This window comes from Neolamprologus brichardi, chromosome 23 (assembly GCF_056152115.1).
Source record: "Neolamprologus brichardi isolate AB-2024 chromosome 23, ASM5615211v1, whole genome shotgun sequence".
NCBI classification, from domain to species: domain Eukaryota; kingdom Metazoa; phylum Chordata; class Actinopteri; order Cichliformes; family Cichlidae; genus Neolamprologus; species Neolamprologus brichardi.
Genome location: NC_142125.1, coordinates 21,109,503 through 21,136,918, shown reverse-complemented (window position 1 = coordinate 21,136,918; position 27,416 = coordinate 21,109,503). Strand labels below are relative to the sequence as shown.

The 27,416-nt window shown below is 41.6% G+C and overlaps 2 protein-coding genes across 4 annotated transcripts in view; one reads left to right on the top strand and one right to left on the bottom strand.

Annotated features, from left to right (window-relative positions):
• The window catches only part of LOC102787686 (receptor tyrosine-protein kinase erbB-4-like), a 365,449-nt gene that overhangs the window by 303,127 nt on the left and 34,906 nt on the right, over positions 1-27,416 (bottom strand). The window lies entirely within an intron of this gene.
• Positions 12,028-13,190, top strand: LOC148096110 (uncharacterized). The gene is made up of 3 exons (XM_087835743.1): positions 12,028-12,410; positions 12,496-12,778; positions 12,870-13,190. Exons 1-3 carry the CDS (start codon positions 12,028-12,030, stop codon positions 13,188-13,190), a joined length of 987 nt encoding a protein of 328 aa, XP_087691869.1.

Below are 27,416 nucleotides of genomic sequence, written 5' to 3'. Positions count from 1 at the left end.
ATCAGTCATGCATCGGCCTCCCGTTCTGTTCTCTCTCAACATGTTGATGTTGAGAGAGAACAGAATAAAATGCAGAAAAATCCAAAGAAGAGCTTTGAATGTCCTTCCAGAAGCCTGAAGAACTATTCCTGAAATGTTTGAACACTATATTAAATTATTGCACCTATTTCCAATTTCAGCATAAATAAATGAGTGATGATTAAAAACCTAAATAGTACAGAACTTCACAGATTTCTGTTGTGAACTGATGCAGAAAATCACAGGTCCCTGCAAAAAAAAAAAGAGAAAAAAGAAAAAGCACTCTGCGATAATCTTTTATGAAGTGAATTTAAGGAGACACCACAGCAATTAGAAAGCCTTAAACATCCTTGATAATAGACAAACAAGCTGATGCTTGTGATTGCCTGTATATTCCACAGAGAATACACTAAACAACATTACACAGTCATCTAAAGATGATAAGTGTTGCAAGATAAAGCAAAATAACAAATGAAATGTACATACGGAACTCAAGGGAACATTTGAAGGAATAGTTGCTGTAGCTGTTAATGCCGATCCCTATGGTGTGTATTAGCAATGTAACAAGATTAATCTTAGGAGATAGTTTGCTGGTCTTGTATCTGAGAGTTACAGAGTGGCTTTTGCAGCATCTAAGTCCCACTAGTTCCTGCACAGGTACACAGAAATGCAAATGAGCTGAAGAGACAACATGGCAAAATACCAAGAGTCAAACGATGCTAATGAGTTGCACGTCCTTTGATGTTCTGAATTTACTTGGATCCTTACTTTATCTCGGGTTCACAGTTGTAGTGGAGTGCAACTACAGTGAGCACACAGAAGTACCAACCAGGGAATTGCTGGTCAGGAAAACACAGGAAACAATTAGGTAAATATTGGACTTTTGGGTCCAGTTGGTTGAAATCTGCAAATCTGCCCAGAAAGAAACTTGGAGTCGGGAGCAGGCAGTGGGAAGGAAGACAATGTGTTTGTTCATAACTTTAATGGCTTGGAAAAGGCTAGGTTGACAATAAGGAGGTTCACTCATTTGTTATCCAAGAAATTCTAAAGGGCTGCTACTAATGACTGATTTTGTTTGACTTTATTACTTGGTTTTATTGAATAAATATAAGGTGTAAAAGGTTTGTTTGTCTCAGTTTGTCTCAAACTACCACTTAGTTCACCAAGAAAGGCAATCAGTTATCAAAAAACACATTCTTTTACGTTGACTAAACAATACTGATTAATAGACCCGTTAAAACATGAAAAGAAATTCATTACTTTAGAGGAAGTGCATTTACTCCAGTTGGATGGAGAACATGAGAAGAATGAAGGTGTTACTTTGGACTTTAAAGGCCACTTTTTCTTAACTTCCTGTCATTTCACTGACAGAAACAATTACTCATGGTTGTGAAGTGTAGCCTTGTTCATTGTTTCACTCAAAGGCCCTTTCTGCAGTTTGATACATTGCAGCAAAGTACATCTTAGTGCAAATACAGTACATTGTATTGCAAAATAATGGAATATTTTGCCTTTTAGTTTAGCTACTTAGTTAAATCATTAGTTAATGTATATAAATATATTTTTTAATTACTTAAGTTTTAGGAGACAACAATTCCGTTTTTGTATTTACGCTCTTATTTTGTCTTCTTTTGAATCCAGCAGTGGCACAATGCATGTGCTCCATCATTCACTACATCAGCTCCGTCACCAAATTTGGCACCTTGCCACTTTGACCCCTACCCCAAGCAGTTAGACAAATTTTTTGATCGTACCTCTTAAGATACCTTCCAACTAGGCAATTATCATATAGTCTTAAATTCATGCCTAGACAAATGATGGGCTCAAGCTAGTTTTCTTCAAGGCTGGTGTGTTCCTATAACTTATTCACTAGTTTAGTTCAGTGTCACTCGAATCTTGGAACACGAGTCTCTACTAGAAGCGATCGAAAGGAACTAAAACTCATAGGGAGGTTTCAGCAGAACAGATGAAAACATCATTAACAGCTGCCTGCTTTCATGTCCCCGTTTGAACTCGCGTTGTCTTTTGTCTTTGGATTTCCAACGGTTGCCCACCTGGTCCACTTTGAGTGGCGTGTAAACGAGGTGTCGAATGGCTGTTGGCCTCCCCCGCCCCGTTCCTCCAGGTCAGTTGCTTTCCTTGTGTTTGTTGTGTAGGTCTCCAAAGTGCACAATGCAACTGTCACCTGAGTCTGTCGCTATCTCAACTGGTACAAACTGAACTTCACAGTCAAAAACACCCCCAGTTGGGAGCTGAGTCCCGACCACATCCACACCACCTCTACCGTCTCTATTTTACTTTTACATTTATTGAATTTGTTTTCATATTATTATATTTAAAATTGAACTAAATCCTCTGTTAGCTAGAGAAGAAATTTTTTTCCCAAGTTCTACTTATAACAATTACTTCAGTACTGACCATAATAACCATGAGTGCAATTTTTTTCCATTACCCAGCAGCCTTACTTCTTACACCTTTTGAATTGATAATGGCTGGAATTCAGCTGAAAAAGAGTTGTCTAGACGCTCACTAGGCAACACTCTTAAACAAAGACAAGCAGAGAAAGCTCCCTTCAAATCTATTAAGCTCAGAGGATAATCCATCCTATCCAGCAGTGGCTACAGACCACACTAGAGTTCATGAAAAAAGAGAGAGAAAACAGGAAAAGCCACAGCCTCACCTCCTTTCTTTGCTCTATTCCTTTCAGCCCGTGCCAAGTGTAACTGCAAGCAAGCAAATAAAAATTTCAGCCATGGATTAATAATTTATTTGCCCGGTATCGACTCTTATTCCATTGTGTTTTTGCAGCTCATTAGAAGCTGGTTGGCTCGGAACAGTAATTGGTCAATAGGGGTGATAGATGACCGCCATACATGAGCTCCTGAAATCCTAGGGCCCCAGAGAATGGGGATAGCTCTAATTGCAACTCCTTTTTACCTCAGGTAGGATACAAGATTGCTTTGGGGAAGTTTCCCTCAGCGCCATACCCTGTAGGAGCACCAGGCATTCGTTTTTATGAAGTCCGGAGTTGGCTTCATGAAACCTGCGTTGATCCATGTTGTAGAAGGAAGGGATACATTGTACATTTTCCATCTACAACATGGAATACATGGATTGGCGTGATTGTCTTCTTAGATGAGAAATTTAACCTGCGGGCGTGATTCTAATTTTAAGCCTTTTCCCTTTCTGAGCTTCACATCTCTCTCTCTCTCTCTCTCCAGGGTCGATGATATTCTGCCAAATAATAATAATAAAAATGTTGTCAGCACCACTGCAATGGAAATCAATGAGGAAACCTTGAACAGCCTCATGTTTCCTCGAACACACCTGAGTCCGAGAGGAATAACAAGCTACATACAGACCGCGCAGGGAAGGAACTACACGTCATATATCGCGAGGGAAAAGCGTAGAAGAAAACAAGCTTTTCCATATACGGCTAATGAGTACTTGCAGACAAAACATTCCCAACCAGACATCTCGGAAGGCTGAGGGAAAACAACCCAATGCACACATGTAAGTATGCGTAAACACGCACCTACGCCTACACTCTCCAGGAGATGACACGGACAAGTACTTACTGTTCTGTTCGATCTATAAATTCCTCCCACTGAGCTGTGAGTTCTCCTGCCACAATGTTCTCCTCTGTCATCCATCATGTCTCCACCCTCCCCTTTTGTCCCTCACCTCTTGTCCTCTAACACCAACCCAAGAGAGGTTGTACAATGCGTGTATGTATGTGTGTTTGAGAGTGCAGTGGCAGTTGGAATACTTACGTATCCTACTGGTCTTGCAGGCCTACCGCCACACACACTTCTCACTGTCAGGGCATTAATGCCACCTCGATCCCTAAACAGATTCGTGCGTGCACTATCCTACCGCCTCGGGTCACAGCCCCATGCCCAGCAGGAGCTGCCAGAGGGCAAGCTTTTGTCCAGACAGAGAGCCCCAAGGTGGACAAAGAGCGGGCCAAACCCACAGAGTACTCTGACTATCCGTCTTCTTAATGGCTCTGTCACATTTTGTAACAGATTTTAATTCAGTTACGTGCCAAAAGAATGGAAAATGAGGCCTTTGTGATCTGACAACGGCCCCAACAGGGGGAAATGGCCACAGTCCAAAAACAGTGGATGAAAGGCATGAGGGAAGCGGATCAAATGATTCCCACCAACAGCCAGCATTAAGGTTATCGAGGTGAAAAAAGCTTAAATTTCTCAGATGGAATAATTGCATTAATTATATAGAGTTTGACCTTAAATATTAATTAAGTTGCTGTTAATTTAGCAATGTGACATTTCTATTACCATAACCAAATCCCAAATAACTCCCTTTTCAAGTTTGTGCTGTAGGGAAACATACGGTGGGCATGGTGAGCTTTACATAGCGCCAGTTTACAATAGTTATCATCTCAAGTCTTTTTGTATTAACAGGTAAAGATCTAAAATATTACAGAGAGAACCCCAGCAGTCTGCCGATCATCTATAAGCACTGTTTAGAAAAACTCCCTTTTAAGAGGTAAAGACTTCATGGCTTAAGGAGGGGCAGCTAACTACCACAACCTGTTGAGGAGTGAAGGGAACGAAAGCAGAGGAAAGAAAAGACAAGGGGAATTTTTTCCATTTAAATATCTGCGACTGACTAGAGATTTCCCACAACAGCATAAAACACCCGCTCCTCAAACCAGAGAAAGCTAATAACGTGTTCACAGATCATCATCCAAGGACTCAAGCTGGTTTTCATGCAGTAATGCTGCCATCCCACTCGAGTTCTCAGGATCAGCGTGGCCCGAGAACGAGGTGAGAGTAAACACTGGAAACAAGGAAAACAATAGCAGTAAAATGTCTTCTGCCGTGGGATCTTCAGAAGGTATTTGGAACCATAAATGGCTCAAAATACCTGTGCATGACATTTTTAAAAAATTTCAACGAAAGCAAGACTGAGGTCGTTGTGTTCAGACCTAGTGGTGTTTGTGTTGTGTGTTAATCTCTTGGACCCGGGTCCCCTGCAGTCCTATGTGAAACCAACGGTGACTAACACTGGTGTCAAACTGGACTGGATTTTATACTACAAAAGCAGACTATCTGTTATTAAAGCTAGTTTTTATCATTTGAGACTTTAAAAATTTTTTAAACGTCTTATTCATGCTTTCACGCACCTGGACTACTTTAATAATGCTCAATAGTTTCCTTAGCAAAGCTGCACTCAATCGCTTACAGTCAGTCCAAAGTGCTGCAGCTCGTCTTTTAACCTGAACCTGCACATTTCCCCCGTCCTGACAGTTCATTTAAGGGTTTTATTATTTGTTTTAGAAACGTTTAATGGATCAGCACCACCACACATAACTGAGCTCCTAACTCCATATGTTCTCTCACGATGCGGTCCATGAACCAGCTGCTCAGCTAACCGCCCTGCACATGTTAGGATGGCTCCGTTGTCACCTGTTTTTAAAAGAAGTCTTAAAACTTACCTTTATTCTTTTTCTTGTAAAAACACTGAATGGGAGCTCATAATTTCATTTTTGAGATAAACTCATTTTTGTGCAGCAAAAACAGAAATAGATATTATTGTGCACAAATTGCAAAAAAACAGCATGTGCATCAAAATAAACTATTACCAATAGTGCAATCAGTGTTTTTTCTTTCTTTCATTGAATAATCCTGACCAAAACCAAATACAAACATCACAGTTTTTAATGTAACATATTTAAAACAAATTTAAACTCTCTGCATGCCTTTAAAATAGTTTGTATGCATCTATAATTATGCAGTTCTCGCCACCTTCCTTACCGGCTTGCCTGCAGACTGCAACTCAAACTGAAAGCTTCCGACTAAACATGACCAAACAAAAGTGACATCACGAAGTAACATTATTGGGAATGGGTTTTTTTCTTCTTCGCTGTAATGTAACAGGTTGTCATCTACTGAATGTCACCTTCTCTTCAGTGCTTTCCTCCCTGGTGTGTGTTTGTGTGCTGCACTCTGCTCTATGTGCATCCGTTTTCCTGTGATGCACTGTGAGTGGTGAAATGGAGAGCAAAGGAGAGATTTTAGCTTAAAGTGCTTCAGTGTTGCTAATGTTTGTTCCTGGTTGTCTTATTTCACAGGCTCTTGGTGCTTATGTGCGGTACTGTCATTATGACACCGTATTGCAAGTCTAAAGTTGACTGTTTTGCCTGTAGTGACTGCTTTCAGCATAAAGAAAAATCCATGTTAAACCATTTAAAAACTTGTTAAAAAAAACCTTTATATTCTATGGAGATGGTCTTAACTTTTTTTAAGTATTCTTTTCTGAAAAAAGTTCAGAGTTTAGACTCTCTGCAGCTGAATATACCGACTTGCTGGCTCTCCACTCTTGGCTGTCTGAGTTGCTGACTCACCTCTGCCTTCAGGCGCTGTACCAACCAGCCAGCCAGCCAGTCAGCCAGCAGGCTGTCCAGCCAACCAGCCAGCTCTGTTGACAAATTGATATCTGATCTGTGCTGCAATTGGCGGAGGAACAGACTTTTCCAGTGTTTCGGCTGTCCACTGCCAACTCCAAACAGCTGAGGGATTAGCTACAGGCCCTGTGAGGGTGAACTTGTATTGTTTATTGATGGGGTGAGGCAAGCAGCAAGCACTACGCACCAAATCAGACTAATGGGAGACAAGTCTGTAATGTGTGGTGGGGAGAAGAGGTATCGGTATGTTTTTGGCAGGGGTCAGTGATTATCCATGTGTGTGCTGAAAAATATGCAAGTGAAATGTGCGACTGGGTATCTGTGTGTGTGTGTGTGTCCTCAAGGCAGCCAGCTGGGTACTGGAATGCAATGGATGTGGCAGGCCTGCTATTCTGGGTGCTTTCTCCTGGTGTGTGTGTGTGTGTGTGTGTGTGTGTGTGTCATCAGCACAGCACAAGAGGTTCGGCTATTTCAAGGGGAATCCAGATTCCAGGCATTCATGTTTGTGTGTACATTTTATTTGCGTGTCAGGTAAGGGTTAAGGTCACTGAGTCACATTAAATCTCCACTACAAAAAATACCAATATTGACACACTTTATCTTGTACTGTAAGCCAGTTTCACTACACATGGATGTCTCGACAAATATTAGATAGATTGCTCTAAAATGCTATGTATTTATGCTCGCATTGTGCAGGCGGAGAAATAAACTGGCCATCAGAGATTGGCCGAGTGAGTAGTGGGTTGCTTGTTGGGATGATTACTGGCCAGCTTTCTTGTGGTTTTACTTTATTTATTTAGTTATCTGGATTCTTGAGAATTGGGTAAATAATTAACTTTTGAAAATGTGCAGACAGACACACACTCGGCAAATACAAATGCCGACTAATAAATGGTCAAGAAAACTTAATGCATTTTTTATTTACAATTATTTAAGGTATTTTTCAAATTGTCAAATTAAATAAGGATTATATTATTGCATTAACATACCAGGTGATCAAATAATGAGTTTACTGTATGTGCAAGCAGCCTCTAGGAGCCATAATAATAATAATTATAATGCTTGTGTTTCAGGCAGTTTTTCTACTAACCCAGTATGATGTAAGCTCCAGCTCCTTTTATCCAAGTAGCTGTCCAGATATTTTGTCTGCAAGGTGCAGCCAATTAGAGGAATGCTGGCTTAAAGGGCGGCAGCCTAAGCTGGTCTATTGCAACTCAAGAATCAAGTATGGACCTCTCCTTCAGTGCCAGCAAACACAAGTTCAAGCCCCCTACCCAACCCTTATTGAATAAGGAGTTAAGAAAATTTACAGATGGATGAGTGGATGTTTAAGAGGCAAAATAAATTCTTTGGCCCTGTTTCTATTTTTTGTCCTTTTCCCTTTTTTCTTTTTGCAGTGTATAGCTCAGGATGATCTTTCCAGTGAATCATGCCCCCCCCCCTTCCAAAAATATCCACAGTCCTCTTGTTGTCACACACACAAACACAAATTCACCATGGCTGCGGAAACCACCACAAACATTCTCGTAATGGCTCTCCCCACCTCACACCTTTCCGTAATCCAGGCTGCCCTATTTTTCTACTGCAATTTTCCCATCACCAGGCGGTACTGGTCCCATCTGTCAGAATGAAATTTGATAGACTCTTGAGTGATATGTCATCTCATTTCGGTCTCTCAGTCTCCAGGACCGATCCCAAGTCTCTTTTCTCAGTCTGTGTATGCAGCTGTCAGTGTGAGAGTTTTTTGGAAGAAATTATCCTTTAAAAAGGAATAAACCTGAAACTTACCTATCAGTACTTCAAAAGCAAACATGAGTCACTCCTCGAGGAAGTGTTTCGCAAGCAAAGACCCTAAGATGACTCACAACTTCAAGATTTCGTCTTCCTTTCATGCCAGCAATCATTTTGTGCGAGCAGGTGTCCACTGTGTTCAAAGGGCCTCGTTTAGAGGTAAACTCTTTAAAAATACATCAAGAATTACCTTCACAAGCCATTACACCTGTTTGTCTAGCAAATCAAGACAAAATGTGAAATATACCAGGCAAAAGACTGGAGGATGTTCTTAAAAGTGTGAGTAAAAAAAGGAATCTTTTGAACGTAGATGCTCTGCACTCAAATCTAGAAGGATGCAGCTGAATTTCAAGGACTTTTCCAGAATCAAGATAATGCCCTGACAGAAACAACCTGGCGGAAGCCTCCATTCTCCATGACACGGGAGCAAGCGAGGTATTGATCGGTGAGTTCACGCAAACATGTGTCGCGCACTTACAAGACCTTGACCAGGGCCCGTGTCCATGACAGGCAATTCCATTACTCACAGTCGGGGTGAAAGGTTGCCAACAATCAATATGTGGAGGATGGAGACACAAAGATAGACACTCGGATAAAAAGAACTCACCATGCTCTTTTGCTCTGACCCTTCCACAACAGTTTTAGGAGGAAAAAAAAACAACTAAATTTACCTTGAACTTGACAAACCAGAGGTTTGTGTACCATGTACACAGTCTTTCAATCAGACAAGGACAGCAGCAGTTGCACCATATTGTAAGCTGTTTCTGCAAATTGAGACCACAATCAACAGGGAAACCCACAATTTGCAATTAGGCCAAGCAGGGTACTCATACTTTACTAGTAATTGTTGACACTGTAGAAAGGGACAAGTGTTGGCTGGGTACCCAGGATCAATATCTGTAATCAACAAAACAAACCACTCATGCGATAATAATCAAAGAAGGTAATGACAAGTAACATTTAAAATCTCTTGTTTGGTGGGGAACTGGCGAGGGGTGCTGAACACGAGTGCTTGACTGATCAGACTAAAGATGCATTCGCTGAAGCAAAGATATCATCGTGTTGTTGCATCAGCTTACAAGTCCCTTGATTCATGACAATATTACTGTGTATGAGTCGTTGTTAAGACAAACAGTGGCGCTAGCATAAAGTATTAATTAGCCAACATCAAAGACTTTACAATCTGCCCACTAAAGATGCACAGAAAGAATAAACCATCAATCTGCCACCTGCTTGCACTATATAAACTTCTCCCCTTTCTAAACTCCCGTAAAGCTTCAGGCTGACTCACTGTTTTTACTTGTTACGAGAAAAGTTTCACTGAAGAGAATGTCAATGAAAAGGACAAGCAAGATTTCTCTGAAAGTGATCAGGTACAAAGACTGGACTGAAAGTTTAGAAAAACAGGGCTCAAGAGTACTTTAAATCATTACAAGACTGGCTCCTTGGGAAAAAAAAATACTTCTGAACACGTCTACAACCGATTATTCATGATCTTTACTGTGCAACAGGTAAGATTATAAAATGAGACACACAAAGGGAGGAATAAATGTTTGGTATGTGCTAAACGTACAACTACAGTTAGATATTTTGAGAGTTTCCAAAGAATAAATCCAAATTTGATTAAAAGTGATAAAACTACAAAAGCCACAGGAAACCCTACATTTTTATTTCTTTACAACACTATTTCCAATTCTTCGCTTTAAAATTTTCCAGCTATAAATCGTCACCTTGTATAAAGTACTATTTTTCTGCCAGCGTGACTGTGTAAACATGCAAGATCAAAGTCCTGCTGGCATGTGGGGGAAATGCTTAATGAATGACTGGTTTAAGCTTATAAAAAAAGGTTACCATGATTTGCCGCGGAGTTATTTGAAGTCAGCTGGGCTCGCATGTATGACTGATCTACATTCATTCATGTGTGAAAGTACAAGTGTTTTGACACCATATTCCGCCCCGCTCACTTTGCCAGCATCAGAAGCATTTTAGCTTGAGTAATTTTTCAGCCCTCATCTGATGAAACGTCACATTGGATAGCGTGCGTACTTCCCTGGAAATAATCGTCATAATATATTTACACTTTTGGAGAGAACAATTATCATAAATTACAAAATTGCCACCCGCCTCCTTCGGAGATACGCTCGGGTGCTCAGTGCTTGTGATAAAACAAATACACTCCCTGGGCTTTCTGTGCTTCGTGATGGAATATGAACAACAAACGGCCCGTTTTTTTTTTCTGCCTTTGTTTTTTAATGAAGTGCTGGCTGTTCTGAATGGGGACTCAATGAGGCATGGAATGGGGCCTCTCCATCCCTCCCCTGCCTCTCCTTTTTGTCCCTTCCTCCCTCTTGTGTCTGTGCATTTGAACCTCTCGTACCCCTCATCTTTTAGAGAATTAGAATAAGGGCCATTACCTTCTGTCGGGGCCATGCTTAAAGCCACAACGGATGGACTACCCGTATACTTTCTCTCCTTTTTCACCCACAAGAATCACACAAGCTCACCCTCACCAAAACACTGGTCCAGTTTCAAGATGTGTAGTCATTTCATCGACTGCATCACATAAATATCTTTCTAACTCAGTCTAAAATGTATGCAGTAGCTTTCAGACAGCTTTTAGCTCTGTTCCTAGGTCTTAGTGATATTAAGGAACCCACCTATAGTTCACGCTGGACTACAGACAGACCCCTAGCAACCTCCTGTCAATAGGGAAAAATGTTCAAAGAGGCCGACAGTCGCATTTACTCTCCAAGTTGTGATCAAACTTGTAATAGTAGCTCTTCCTTTTGAGATGCGTTGGTTACTATAGTAGGTACAGCTTTTACTTTGAAGGTAAGTGGTCTCCATTGCTTGTTTCAGCTTTTTCAAGTTTCACAATAATTTCACTACCAGTTGGCGATCATTTTGCGAGCACTTGCAGAATAGATGCCATCTCCACTGCAAACTGCAGGTGACTGCTGCAACCTACCTACTAGCAACCAAAGTAATCTCAATAAGGTTTTTAGCACTGTATAACACTCTTTGACTAATTTCACACTAGGAACTACCAGCAATCTCAAGAAACCACATACCAATAACTTGTGGTATACAGACTTTTTTCCTAGTGACCAGTATTTGCCAGGAGATCCAAAGACCAGTCTATGGGACTTAATGACTGGGGCTTAAAAACCAGTTTCACAGCGATTTTCAGCAAACTTTAGAAAACTCTTGCAACTGGTTGCTGAATCCTAATTGTTCCCTCCCAACCGATGGTTACCAACTGGTCTCCATGACTTAAAGTCTCTTGGTTGACAAACTTCCCCCCACTGTGTGGTCAAGCTGTCGAAAATGACAACAAGGGCAACCAAAACTTGGAAAAACTATGATATAAAAGTGACGATGCCAGACAGGAGACAGCTGAGTTGAACTTGAACTCAATCAGGTATTACAGTTTTTTCTGAATGCTTAAACCCTAACTGTGATTCTTATAGCACAATTCCTAAAACTATTAACACTTATAGCAAAACCACTCACTGAGTTTGCAAAACTAAAAGCACAAACACTGCTTTGCACTCAGTTTGCAATTTTGTAACACACACTTTGCAAAACTGTAGGCACAACTCACTGCTTACACTCAATTACCAAATTTCCAACACACTCCTAGCAAAATTATACACATGTATGGCTATCATTAACACTATTTTGCCAACTGTCTGGCACACTTTCACATGTGAAAACTGTTTTAGATAATTAGTCCACTTTGCAATCAGCCTAAGCACTATAAACAGGCCACAGGTAAGCTGTCTATGTGGAGTACAATGGAAGGAGCAGTAAGAGTGAGAAGAGTGAGAATCAGAGGAGGCCGAGGGAGAGGACGTGGAGGTGAAGAAGTTGGAGGAAGAGGACGTGGAGGTGAAGAAGTTGGAGGAAGAGGACGTGGAGGTGAAGAAGCAAGAGGGTTAGAGGAAGTTAGAGGAAGAGGACAAAGAGGAGCAAGAAGAGGACGAGGAGGGGAAAGAGGAAGGGTAAGAAGAGTAAGAAACAGAATAACTGATGACATCAGGGCTACAATAGTGGACCATGCCATCAACCATGGGATGACCCTGAGGGAAGCTGGCCAACGGGTTCAGCCTAAACTGAGCCGCTACACTGTGGCAAGCATCATTAGGACATTTCGAAATGAGAATCGGTAAGTACTTTGTAGCACTGCCATACTCTAATGAGAAACACAACAGTACCATACATGCAAAAATACTGAAATTGTTACTTTACAGAATTGCTAGACGTCCAGATGTTGGGGGCAGAGGCAGAATGTTCACTCCAGAGCAAGAGACCCATATAGTGAACATGGTGATTGCCAATAATGCAATAAGACTGCGCGAAATACAGCAGCGCATAATTGATAATGACACCATCTTTCAAAATATACACAGTGCAAGCATTTCTACACTAAGTCGTGTACTTGCGCGCCACAGAATAAGAATGAAGCAAATTTACAGAGTTCCTTTCGAGAGAAACACAGAACGTGTAAAGCAACTGCGATATGACTATGTGCAGGTAAGCTACTGTCATTGGTTCTGAATTTGGAAGTGCATACTGTAATGCTGTGCATGGGCCTGATGTGTTGCATTTGTTTTGTCTTGTCCAGAGAGTGATGGAACTAGAAGCAGATGCAACGGGACATGAGCTACTTTTTGTAGATGAGGCTGGTTTTAACCTCAGTAAAACCAGGAGACGTGGCAGGAACATAATTGGACACCGTGCCATCATCAATGTCCCAGGACAACGTGGTGGTAACATAACCATGTGTGCAGCTATAAGCCAAAATGGTGTTGTTCACCATCATGCAACCATAGGCCCATACAACACTGCACACATTATTGCATTCCTGGACACCTTGCATGACATGCTCACTGTTCAGAGACCAGAGCAGACCCGATATGTCATCCATCATATGGGACAATGTTAGTTTCCATAGGGCTGCTTTGGTCCGCAACTGGTTTACAGACCACCCATCCTTCATGGCACTCAACCTCCCTCCATACTCTCCATTCTTAAATCCCATCGAGGAGTTCTTCTCTGCCTGGCGCTGGAAAGTGTACGACCGTCATCCTCATCAACAGGTAGCCCTTTTACAGGCAATGGAGGAGGCATGTGGAGATATTGACCAGGCATCATGTCAGGCCTGGATACGGCATTCAAGGAGATATTTTCCCCGGTGCCTTGGACTGGAGGATATCGCATGCGATGTGGACGAAATTTTGTGGCCGGACCCAGAAAGACGACATGATGTAGGCTGATTGTCTTTTTTTCCCTTTTTTTTGTGAAATTCCTATTTTGTGTTCTGACTTTGTCTTGGTTTTGATGAGTGTGAATAAACACCAATACTTGAAGTTTGGATCCTTGTATGTTTACATGACACTATGACAAAAGTGTGACCTCAAATTGACATCTGTACACAGAGAAAGCAAAAGCCAGATGTGTTTTGTATTCATACCATCAGTGTGCAGTTGGCGCATTGTGTGCTTAGTAGATGATGGCTTGTGTGTACTGTTTGATACGAAAACACCATTTTTACGAAGGTGTGAAGAGTTAATCTAGCTGTGTTCGCTTTTGCAAGAGAACTACAATGTTTTGATAATTGGGTGACAGGTTTTCTTATTTGTGTGTAGAGTTTTGCAAAAATAGCCAATAGTTACAAAAAATGTGCTTAAGCAATCAGAAAAAACTGTAATAATGATGGAAAAAGAGCCAAGGCAGGAAGCAAAAACACAGCAAGGAAAAAACAGCAAAAAACTGAGAGAAAGCCATGGAATATCCAAATACAGATATAGATAAAGTTAAGGAAGATCTGTGGAAAATGTGAAAATCAGCCAAACAAATGAAAAGAACCAAAGAAAAATGAAAGCCAAAGCAGACTTTGACAAAAGAGAAGTGGCGACTGCAGCATTTTGACACTCTTGGCCACAGATGTGCCATTGCTCCTCTCACGGAAACGTGTGATTTGTTTTTAATATGAAAATTTGATTTAGCACACCAACATGCAAATGACTCATTTTGATGTCATTTATTTCTTATGTCATATTACATGTTTACAAGAAAATAGCAAAACAAGTCCCGTCATACAGAGGGATGTGTTCTCTTTGTATGTCCAGGTTTATAATTGTAAACTATAATGGGAGGACATGACAATGGTTATTATTACTAGCAAACTGGAAACTGATTTTTTAAACCTGTTGAATATTGTTTGCAAGCTTTTGTTAGAGCATGAAAACTAATCGAAGGAACTCGCAGTACCTGAAAACGCTGCTTGACAGAGTTAATGAGGTTTGAATAATTCATCGGTGTTGAGCGCATACATGCTTAAATCCCCATGTTCCCAAAGGCATTATTCATGGGAAAATGGGGATAGATTTTAGTGAGAATTCCCAATCAATGCCAATCCCAGTATCTCAGTGCACAGCAATTAACTGAAACCCATATCCCACCATTTTTCCTTTAAAAACAACAACAACCACTAGTACATTTTTTAGCATGAAATCAAACACTTTCCAAGGACGATCAAAGCTTTACTGGTTTCCTCTGACACCAGTATGGATACCTGGGCTCTTAAATGACTTCTTTAATTCTTAAAATTAAGATAAATTCCAGCTATGACAGCGGCACTGAAGTCCAACTGGCCCGCGTCACTTTAATTTCATACACAGCATGAAAACCGTTCAGCTACAGTCACTGATCGGACTTTCAAAAGGAAGCTGTGGGTATCGCCATTGCAGTGTCCAGCTGAAATTAAGCCTTCTTTACAAAACAAGAGACACAGATTAAAGAGGAAACCGTGGGGGAGCAAAAAAAAGAAACTAGTGCATATCTTAGTTTCTGCAATACGCCGGGCTTCAAAGTGGAAATGTGTCGCAGTGAGAAAACGGGTTATCAGGCGTTCACAGAGACCGTGTTTCGCCTGTCTCGTGTTCTCTCGCTCGCTCCATCTCCCTCCACCCATCTCTCATTCTCCTCCCATGGGTCATTTTCTCTAATCTGGATTCCCACTGTCTCCCACATTACTGACACTGCATCAATCACAGTTAAACAAACGTCCTTTACCGCGCCGACTGTCAGCTGATGTAGTGTGTGCACGGTAGAGCTGCCCGGGTTTCCCCGACCACCTCCTAACCCCTGTTTAATCCCTCAAAAATGCCCACACGGCTATGGAAATATTATTCTGCTCTGAACTGTGGGATAGCAGCACAGACAAGCTGAGGATTAGCATATATTTCAATCGCTCTCTTGTTTGAAATACAACAGCGGGTGAACGTGAGGGCAACTCGACGCCACTCCTGCCAACACTCTACTTTTTTTTGAAAAAGTTGAGAAAGGAAGCGGTGATCTGGAGTGCGGGAGTCGAAATACTGAGCGGTGCAACTACATTTCAAGAGCTTTTGGCTCTGTTGATGGAAGCGCACTTAAAGCTTAATTCAAAATGTTAAGTTTGTGATTGCCTGCTTTTGTCTGTTGCCTGCGTGTTATTTCCTCTCATTAGATGCTGAGTTGTGTGGCCTTCAGCATCACTTTACTTTAAGGAATTTCTCCACTGGAGTGCAGGAGGGGTACAAGAGGAAATGTGGCTGAATCAATTTACCTTCAGCATATATATTCTTGAGTTCAACTTAGCAAGCCTGAGAACTCTTTTTAATGGGTTGTAACACATGTTGACGATCTATCCCACCGCACCACACAAGAATTATAACACAGGGGAGGCTGAAAATGTTAAACTGTATAATAGAGGCTGACATTTCATTTAAATGCCACTGCAGGTTGGCAGATTATATGCATACGAGGTCAACCTTAATTTAGCAAAGGTTTTGAACCACATTTGTAAAGCAACTATGGTATTATATATGACTATATAATCACCCACTCTATATCAACTTTCAAGCCAGCGTCCACATGTCTCAGCCTACTTCATCTTCTTATGTAGATAGTTTGGAACAGTTGAACTCTTTAAAAAAAAACAATAAATGGACTTTCTGGTTCTCTGGTTTTATCAACTACAAAGTCAAATCCCAGTAACTACACTGTAAGTACTACAGAAATGATCGCATTTATTATGAACACAAGGTTTACACGATGACTATTAAAAAATTTGGATACAAACACCAGCAAAAGTAAGGTGTATATTTCGGGTTTTTTCATCTCCTCTCAGAAAACAAACACAACATTATCATACTAATGAAAAGTTGCATTGCTGCAGTGGGAGTGCGTCTGCGAAGAGCATGCTGCTTTGATGTAAATGATGAACATCAAAGAAAACGTTTAGCCATTCATTACATTCAATTTTGTCACCGTTAAATAATCAGTGCAGGTGACTGTTATCACACAGCAGGTGTTAATTATGAAACGGCAGGTGTTTGTTGCACGGTGATGGCCAGTGAGCAGTGTCTGTGCCAATCTGCCATATTGGAGGGGAATTTCTGGAACATCTGGATGATAAGAGTTTGCTAACTTAAAAACAGCAGCTAAAGACATATGGGCAGTTGGATGAATGGACATATTAACCATTGGTTATGACTATTATATTATATTTACCTCCAAAGAGAAGCAAAAAAGCTATAAAGTTGGAGAAAGATAGAGAAGTTTCAGCAAATTCAACTATGTAAACATCTTCTAGATATTTAATTGAGTATACGACGAGATCCTTCATTAGCAGTTTGGACGGAAAGCATGGCAGAGCCATAATTTACAGCTTTAATCTATTTGCAGTCAGCTGAATAAGGAAAACAGTGCCTGGGCAATTTTGTTTAATTCAGTAGTGACCTTAAGAACAAATCACATTATTATAAGGAGTCATACTGTTGTTTACAGCAGCACAGATAATCAGGAAGTACAACATCGTGGCCTTGGAAGCCTCAGCTATGTAGCATAATACCGGTGGATTTTAATAAGGGGCGAAACCAAGTGTAAAGATGCAAAAACTAAATCTGAATGCAAACATAATTAGCATGACTAGCACAGCTGTGGCACCCTATCTAGCAGGAAAAGAAGACCATGAATTGTAATGTGCGGAATGAGTTTACCCTGAATGGTAAATAATAGAGTTCTGCATCAAGGTTTCTCGTGTGATTTAACTTCAGATGAACACGAATCCTCAGTGCCAGCCTCCCTAAAGTTACACTAACTTCAGACAAGTTTTGGACTTTCCACAACTATCAGTGGAATACTAGCAGCAGCTTCATTTTTCAGCACAACAATGATCCAAAACACACTGCCAATGCAGTAAAATCATACCTGGATAGAAAAAACACAGTGGGGGGATCAGTCATGGATTGGCCTCCCCAGAGCCCGGACCTCAACATTATTGAAGCAGTGTGGGGTCATGTTGACAGAGAACAGAACAAAAGGCAGAAACATCCAAAGAAGAGCTTTGAATGTCCTTCAAGAAGCCTGGAGAACTATTCCTGAAGACGACTTAAAGAAATAGCAAGAAAGCTGCCTAAGAGAGTTCAGACTGTGCTGAAGAATAAAGGCGGTCACACCAAATATTGACTTTCAAGCTCTGTTTTTGCCTTATACAGTATACTTACTTTCCATGTATGTTTGCACGTTTCAGTAAATCACTGCATCTATTTCCCATTTATGTTACAAAACAAAGAAATGATGGGCGGCTCAAAACCTTTGCACACTACTGTAGCTTGATGTATGAATGCCTGGGATGATATAAAGGCAAAGCGATCCCCAAAGTATGTGATTTGCGCTTCAGCACAACAGCATGCCATTCTCTCCCACCCATATGTTGCTGCGCTTACTCCCTCCTGTTCCATCCATCTAATAATGGGAGGAGGATGAGAGAAAATGCCTCAGTGTCAATGGCCCAGCCGCTGAGATTCCATTATTACACCCATAAATCCTTCCAATACCCCCATCTCTCCCCCTCCTTTTTTCCCCCTCTTTCGCTCCCTCTCTTTCCGCCTCACACACAGGCAGCGGCCACATGTTTGGATGACAAAACTTGAAACGCTCACACTTGAGAGGGCTAACTTTAACGTCTTCTTGAAAAATAACCGTCTATCACATCGTCAGCGCCCACACCTCGGCTCCCCCGAGGCAGCTCTAACTGCTGTCATTAAAGAGTGTGAGAGGATGTGCGCTGCAAATGTGTGTGTGTGTGTACAGCTCGTCTTTAGCCACATTTTCACAGTTTATTTAGTATTTTTGTTTTTCCCAAAGGAGCACCTATATTTACATTTTAATGGCGCACACCTGAATGCGCGTGCATTTAAGTGTCGACAGTGAAGCCGGTAATGAAAGTCCATTCATCTCTTGAGGGAGGATGGGCACCCCGTCAGCGGCCTCAGATTTACAAGCCTCCTCCATCACTTTCGGATGTGGAGCTCGACTGTTAATTCCTGACCTAATGGCACAAAGACAGACTCGTGGTGATAAAGAAGGACCTTCTGTGAACCCGATTAAACAGTGCGTGCTGGACCGTGAAAAACAAACCCGCCTGCATGCAATCCCACATGCATTTGGCGGGGAGTAGGATTAAAGGAAAAGGGGGTAAAAAGTGGGAGAGCTGATGGCAAATCACCTCGCTCTCCCTGCTAACTGGGTTTTGTTGAGTGGCGTTAAGTTCAATAGCGTGATTAATTAGGTGCGAAGGGAGAGTGCGATACGGTCTGCAGCAGTGTGAGATGTGAGGACTTGCATTTCACAGATAGCACAAAAAGGAAGGCGCAGAGATGGATATGCAGGCACATTGCAGTTTATCCTTTGACTGCTGACTACTGTGACTTTCTCATACGGGGGTGGAAGTGATCATGGCACCTGCTCACCGTTCACATCAGCTCATCTGCCATGGGAAAAGCCAAAGAAAATGTAAAAAAAATTAATAAGGAAACGACATAAATAAATAAATAAAAACTCGTCATGTGTTTGCTTCCTCAAATCTTCAGACAAAGTTGGTAAATCGTGGCGTTATAGTTTGGATGTTTTCTTGTGACTGTGCTGTGATTCATTTAACAACAACAAAGTCACAAAGATGCATTTGAAGTTCCCTGCTATCAGATATAAATTTACTGACTGGGGTTGGTGTCTTAGATCTGCTTCAGAATGCATCGTAACTCATATTTTGCTTCTATTTTACAAACTTTACCATTATTATTTGTTTTGTTTTGTTCCTCATAAAGTGTCAGCTCACCTAAAAATCAAAAGCTCATGGTTTTCCCCTGGCCTGAGTGGTGTGGCATGAGTGGGGATTATTGGGTTAAAAGGTATCTTAGGCCTAAAGCCAGAGTTTTTAGTGTCACTTACCCCGATAGAGGCAGAGCATGTTCACAGTTTCAGTTTAAAATAAAAATGGCCCGTAAGGTGAAAATTATTCTCATCTGAGTCAAAAAGTGTTCTGTACATAAACTTGTGGAGCAGTATGTTGGTAATGTTTGGTCCTCATTTGGAGCCAGATATGCTTTATACTTGTGGACTTAGACCAAGTTTAAATTATCAAGTTTAAAGCCAATATGTGCATAAATTAACTGAGCATTCATTTCCATTTTGCCTAATTTGTTACACTTCATGACTTGTTCCTCTGCTGTGTGGTTTTAGGTTTCTTCTGGAGTCTAAGCAACATATCGGCAGGGCGATATATCGGTGGATATCAGCTATTTGCCGATATATCAGTATGTGTTTTTATAATGGTCAATAAATTAAAAGCTAAAAAGTAAAGAAGATCCTTCAATCATGTTATAGATGTTAATGTTGCACAGTTTTCCGCAGAGTCAATTTTTCCTGTATTGCGACACAAACAAAAAAACCAGCTGATCTGAGCAAAGTAAACGAGTAATAAAACCAAATCATTTTTAAAGTTCATTATCATGTTATCTTACTGAGGACTTATAGCAAAGATAACATAAGAAATGATTGTTTACGCCATGTGTGGAAAAAAAATATCAGCCAATGTATCTGATTTTTAATATCAGCATTGGTATCAGTGTTAAAAATCTTATATAGGTTGGGGTATAGTTTTCTCAAGCTTTTCTCTATATTAAATTTGCTTCATCGTCGGAGTGATTTATCAATCTAGATTATTTGGGTGTGGGTTAATGTTTACTTCCTGTCACTCTGTCACGAACACGAGCTTTGCAACATGGCAGGCGCAGTTCAGTAAGAAGATAAAAGCTCCTGTTTATTGCCGGTTAGTAGAATTTCTTGAGCATATGGGTCATGGTTTCCAATTTTTTTACTATTATTTCTATTATATTCAAGAGAAGGGAGTACAGGTATCCAAAAAAAAACTAATTTGGGGAGAATTATCCTTTTAAACACTGGGAAACCGATTACATTTCCTTTTTGCTCAGCGATATCGCATCTCACTGAAATGATAATGTGCTGCTTATTAAACGACAACGTACGGAAATTGTAGCCGGTGTTAAAAATGAAAAGAAAATCAAATGGCAACATCACGTAAAACATCTATTTTACCACATTTTACAACTCTCTTCAGTTCATTCAGCCTTGAAATGAATGAAGCCCCCCCCCCTCCCCCCCACCCTCACCCCACCCGCCCGCTCACCTTAAACACAAAGCTCCCATGAGCAAGGCACTGGAACAAGAACCACCGAAGTGTAACAGCTCAGTTGGCAGAATAAAAAAAGTTGTACTTGCTCAGGAGGAGCTTTGAAGTGTGTCTGCAACTGCATGGACACGAGGCAAAATTCTGCTGAAAAGGAGCACGGATGCTCAGTCAACCTGAAATATTATAGAAACGCACACAGTAGCTCTGAGAATGAAAACAGACTATATAGAAACAGCCGTCTTTATGGTAGCAATCTGGGGCCTGAGCGTGCACTAATCTCTCAATGAGATGAAAACAAGCTGGTTTGCTTCTGTTCAATCTTTTAAACGAAACCTGTGACAAACAACACATCCAGGGTGTTGTTTTCTCAGTTGGGAATCTGCCGCTTCAGAGGGCCGTTCTTTGGAAAAACCTGCACAAAATGAAAGTGATGGTAATTCCGGAAAACGAGCATCAGTCTCCGAGTGCGTTGCGTGACAACGCTGAAGAGCGAACTCTCTTTCACCTCTCCTTTTTTTTCCCTAAGTCCGTCTCTTTCTGTTTCCCCCCTCCTCAAACTTCCCTCCCCTTTACTTCAGTGGGCACATGCAGTGGATGGTCTCTAATTAATCCATAGCCATCAGTGGGGAGCGGTTTGCTTGTTTACTCTTATTGAAATTAGCAAGGCTTGCCTCCCCAGAGACACAGCGTCAGAAGCACAATTAGCTGGCACTGGACTAATTAGGACACGGCGCTAATGACACCTCCATGGCTGCATGGGTAAGCAAGGAATGCCAGGAAAGGAGGTGTGAGAAAAGAACGAGGGAGGAGAGCAGAAATGAGAAAAAGTTAGGCTTCTCTTAGCGAAGATTCCTGAAAACAGGGTTGAACGAGCACGATAAGCTCACAGTCGACTAGTCGAGCTGATCTTAGGGTGGTGTCCCTGTGCACCCATCCTGGCAGATTCTTGCACACACACATACAAAGCACCAGCGGTGGATTTTGATAAGAAACAGCCTCCCACCTTCTCCCACAGGCTTTCTCAACACCTTGGCAGGCAGCTGGCCTCGCCGCCACCACTAGATGCCATTAGGCTGATTATCACCCCTGTCAATCACATGTTTCACCAAGCCCCCCCTACCCCAAGGGGAGGCATGGGTGTCTAATTATCAAGGGGCCTGACCTCACAGAGGAAGTACAGAACATAAAGAAGCAAACAGAAGAAAGATCCAACACAGGGAGCAAAGCTGTGCGAGTCTAAAAGATTCCTAAAAAGGAAAGCATGTATTTTCTCACTAATTCACACTGCACAAAGGGTGAAAATGAAGCGATGAGAATTGGGCGCCACGTATTACTCCGTGGGGAGGAAGGTCACCTGACAACAGTAAACAAGCTTTATGCAGTCAACACAGGCTTTGATCTCTGCACAATATGAAGACGGCAGCCCACCAGATTGGGGTTAACCTCATTAGAAAGAGAAGCCGTGACTGGTTCGGTAAAGAAAACTGACACAGATGACACCGGCAACCTCTAGCGAGAGTTAACAGAAACATCTGGATCAAAACGTGACCGTTTAACCGCGCCGAAAAGATCGTTTTCTCTCGTGAAAAGACCCGAGAGAAAAGGAAAAAGACGACGCTGCTTTTCTCTCTCTCTAGTCGCCGTTTTGAAGCGTTCATCGAAGAAGGAAATTTCCCAGTGCCCACACCGCTGCTGATGTTGCCTTTCAAATTGTTAGGGATGATAAAAGCGGTCACAGGATTTCATCAGGGGAAAAAACACACATCCCCCCCCGACTTCATTCTGTCTTTCTTAAACTGCCGTCTTCATTTTCCTTTACCGTGACTCAGCATGGGGAATAGTGATTTCACACTACAAAGGCATAAGTCTTCAGTGAAAAAGAAGTTAACATTACAAGTAAAAAAGGATGAAACAGAAAATTCAAGGTCAAGGGGAGCCATATAAATCTCCCGCTTAGTTTATGGGAGCAAAAGAGAAAAGAGAAACACTGCTGCATGAGAGAAGCTCTGAATCAGTTTCTCAAGACTTTCCAGGACTTGGTCTTAGCTCTGATTCTCTGGTGAGATATTCCTTATTACAGTGGTATCAACAAAAATAGTACAAGATGATTGGTTAATAATGGCCAAGTCAAACTTGACAGTGACACTTGATTTTAAAGAAGTTTAATGTTGAACGTTTCATCCAGCCACTGTAATTCCACTGGTTTGAATGACAAATCTAGGCAGGGTTAAACACCGCTAGGCTTTGGATTTGGGAGAGGATGTTAGCTCGGAGTTTTGAGCTCTACTCAAGTGTTGCTGGTCCTTTATAGCAGCGGTCCCCAGCCTTTTTCGCACCACAGACTGGTTTATGTCCGACAATATTTTCACAGACCGGCCTTTAAGGTGTTGTGGATAAATACAACAAAATCAAACCAGTACCGGTACCAAAAAAAAAGATTTATTCATAGCACAAGGGAAAAGACCCAGGAAAACCAAGTTAACGATAAAAACGGTATAAAAATAGCAATAAAAACCCTGACAACCATAAATTTCACACCCGCGCCTCAACTCTTGTGGCCCAGTACCACTCCATGGCCCGGGGGTTGGGGACAGCTGTTCTATAGCGCTTTTCTACATAGTTGAGCACTCAAAGCACTCTTACTACAGGTGTCATTTCTAACATTCATAAACCTACACTTGGGGATCAGTATCCACGGTTGCTTTGGATTTGCAGACTCTGACGTCAAGGTGGAGCATTGGTTAATGGTCATCATGTGACTGATGCAACACTCATGCACACGTTAAAAAACAATGTCCCTGTATAACAACACTGGTACACTGGCAACCCTTATATTTAAATTATTAAATTAATTATTTATTAAAAGCTAGACATTTTAAATGAGAATAAGAAAGAAAAGTATGTCTTTGTGCCCCCTTTTCCCTGTTCATGCCCTATCGGTCCCCCTGGCTAAACTTTGCTAGATCCGCCCCTGCACAGTTACCAGCCAAGAAAACGATCCTGGTGTAGAAAGTAATATTAAATAAATTCTAACAACAGCTTATCAAGCTTAAACGTGCTGCTGTTTTTCAGCCGCTGGTTTCCTCTTTCTGGTGCAAAGTGGGCCAAAAACAAACAAGAGAGACAGACTCGCGACAGAAAAGCCGATCAGCTGATCATTGATCAGTTTCACGATTGAAGTAGCAGCAGGAGAGAGAGAGAGAGAGAGAGAGACAGTCGCTCCATATATCGGTTGTTAAGCTTAACGTGGGAATGTTTTACAAACATTCAGAGATGAACTTACACATTTGCTTTACTTCTCTCTGGGATAACTTCCTTGGAGATGAAATGCCAGATTGGTAGCTAGGCTACAAATACACACAGCTGCTCTATCACGTGATGCATACTGCTGCGACGTGCTACGGTTATGAGCCGAGTTACGCCGTGTTGCAAGTTTTGTGAGGTGCTTTTTTGATATTTAATGGATCGGATTACATGTTTTATTTCTCTCCGATATCCGATCCAGTAATTTACATCAGTATCGGACCGATACCGATACGTAATATCGGATCGGTCCATCTCTAAAACAAACCCCAATCAAATCCTTGACGGTGAGATTAATGTAGCTGCATTATCACATCAGCTGATCTCAGTGTCAGCCTACATCAGCTGATGGTTCAGCCAGTGTCCTGGTAAGCTTCTAATAAGCAAAATGAAATGAGCCCAAACTCACCGTGCATCTCCAAGCTGCTTTGCAACCCACCACAGCGCCTTCTTTTCATGCCATCTGAATTTCTGTTATGATTGATGCAGGCTGCTGCTTTTCCCCCGCCTCTATCTTTGAGGAAATCCCCGCATGCGAATACTGCAGACAGCAGTCTGTAGGCCTAGCAGTCCAGCTGAAATGACTGTAGTTCCTGATGTGGTCGACTAAGGCAAGAACTACTTCAGTTAAGAGCAATCCCAAAGTTTTAAAAGGCTTTTTGTTTTCCAAATAATATCTTACTTGAAATCATTTCTTAGCAAGACATTATTAAAATACTCTATTCCCCTGGTAATTTCAAAGTAGTTCAACATTAAACTCTGAAGCTGTGCTGTTGTTAGGCTCAAAACCAACTTCTGAGAAGAAGAAAAAACCTGTTGAAATTCAATGGTCTCTCAAGGTGGTTGATTTAAATAATGTAATGAACAAAAAAGGATATTTAGTCATACTTGGTGAATAAGGAATGCACTCACAGCACTGGAAGGCAGTTTGAATAAAAGGGTTCACCAAATGGCATACAAACAATTGGGGCTTCACAGGCCACCATGAAAACCTTTTAAAATACAGGTCCTTGAAAATGCAAAGACAAATCTCACACCTTTTAATGTTAAAAAAGAAAAAAAACTGAGTGCTTCTCAAAACCATTTAGCACCCAGACGGAAAGAAGGTGCCTCTTGTGTACACTCTAACCTTCGACTTTATCAAAGAAAATGTGTTTTATTTTTATTCCCTCACTTTAATGCTTGTCGATGCAACTGGAGGAGATTGTTTGGACCTTTACCAGTGCCGGCCAGCGCGAGCTTGGCGCAACCGGTAGCTGTAGTGTGAACGTGAACGGCGGCGGCAGCCAAGCGGCAGATGGAATCAGGCGTGAAAGACTCGGACGCAAAATAGCAAAGTGAGGTCGAGGACGGCGGCAAAAATACCGATGGCAGACCGAGGAGGACGGAGAGGTCACAGACGGTGTCAAACTGTCCTAATTTGAGGTCAAGTCGGTGCGTGCAGCTTGGATTTTGACACACTAACTGCATGTGGTTACATATCTTTAATAAAATCTGTCAAGCTTTTATTTGTTCCATTGAGGTTGTTCGTACCAGCATTTGAGTGTGTATTAGTGTGTGTGTTAGTGTGTCCCAGGCGGTTTTCCAAGCAGCCAGGTCTGTTCCTGTGTGAGGCTGATGAATGAGGCCTCGGAACAGCCTGGACACTCCCATTTAACACAGCATGAAGCTACAAACTGCCACCATAGCAGACAGCAGCAGCATGGGAATAAATGCACACACACACACACACACACACACACACACACACACACACACACACTGAACACAAAATAGATGCGGGCACGGACATGCCCTCAAACTAACAAAACAAGACTGTTCAGGCTGTAAAAAACACGACAGCCCGGGGCGATTGTGCATATCCTTAAACTTGACCCATGTTAACATTTTCAGGTTGACTGGCCTCTTGTTGTCATGTAAACAAGGACTGCCCTCACTGAGTAGCACGGTAGCATCATGATGTTGTTACATTGCTGTAAATCCTATTGTAAGTCACAATACTTACGTTTCTGTGAACAACATCAGTCCAATCAGCCAAATGAGAGGCTTGGAAGGATAAAGCTGTCACAAGAAATTGTAGTAGTTTTTTGTTTTTCTACAGAAAGTGCTGCTTAGCACTTTGCGCATTCGCCTAACAACCGAAAGATCACAGGTTCAAATCCAGAACGAGGCAGAAATCCTACGTCAAGATGCTGAGCTATCTTCTGTAGCCACCCTTTGTGATCGAAGGAGCAGCTAAAAAAGGGCAAATGTCAAATGCACTACATTGTCAAAAGCATTCGCTCATCTGCCTTCACTAACATTTGAACTTGAGTGACATCCGATTCTTAATCCAGTGGATTTAATCATGTGGGTCCACCCTTTGCAGATATAACAGCTTCAACTCTTCTGGGAAGCCTTTCCACAAAGTTTAAGAGTGTTTATGGGAATTTTTGATCATTCTACCACAGGCACGTTTGTGAGGTGAGACACTGATGTTGGAGAAGAAGGCCTGGCTCACAGTCTAATAATTCACCCCAAAGGTGTACTATTGGGTCAGGACTGTGTGCAGGCCAGTCAAGTTCTTCTACACCAAACTCACTCATCCATGTCATTATGGACCTTGCTTTGTTCACTGGTGTGCAGTGTTGTTGTAACAGAAACAGAGCATCAACAAACTGTTTCCACAAAGTTAGAAGCATGAAATTGTCCAAAATACCTTGGTATGCGGAGGCAGTAAGAGTTCCTTTTACTGGAAGTAAGGGGCTGAGTTCAACTCCTGGAAAACAACCCCACACCATAATCCCCCCTCCACCAAACTTTACACTTGACACACTGCAATCAGACAAGTACTGTTCTCTTGGCAACCACCAAACCCATATAAGCGCTCTAGAGTCCAGTGGCGTCTCTCTGTGAACTGTTCTTCAGCTAATCTGAACTCAACATAAAGATGTGCAGTCTGTAGCAATTGACTCTACCGAAAGTTTGTGACTCTGCACACTATGTTTCTCAGCATCCACCGACCCCTCTCAGTGGTTTTATGTGGCCTACAACTTTGTTACTGAGTTGCTGTCATTCCCATTCGCTTCCACACCTGAATTCAATGATTTTGGATGGGTGAGTGAATACTTTGGGCAATATAGCATAGATTAGTCTTAGCAGAGAAATAGCAAGCTGCTCAGGAACTGGAGAAGTCCAACAAAAAGCTACAGTGATGTCTCGGTCTTAATGTTAATACTGTACTCAGGTATGTGTCAGAGCAGCAGAGGTGGGAGCAAATTAAGTACTTGATTACTATATTTAAGTAGAATTTTCTGGTACTCCCTAAATTTATATTTTCATAACAGG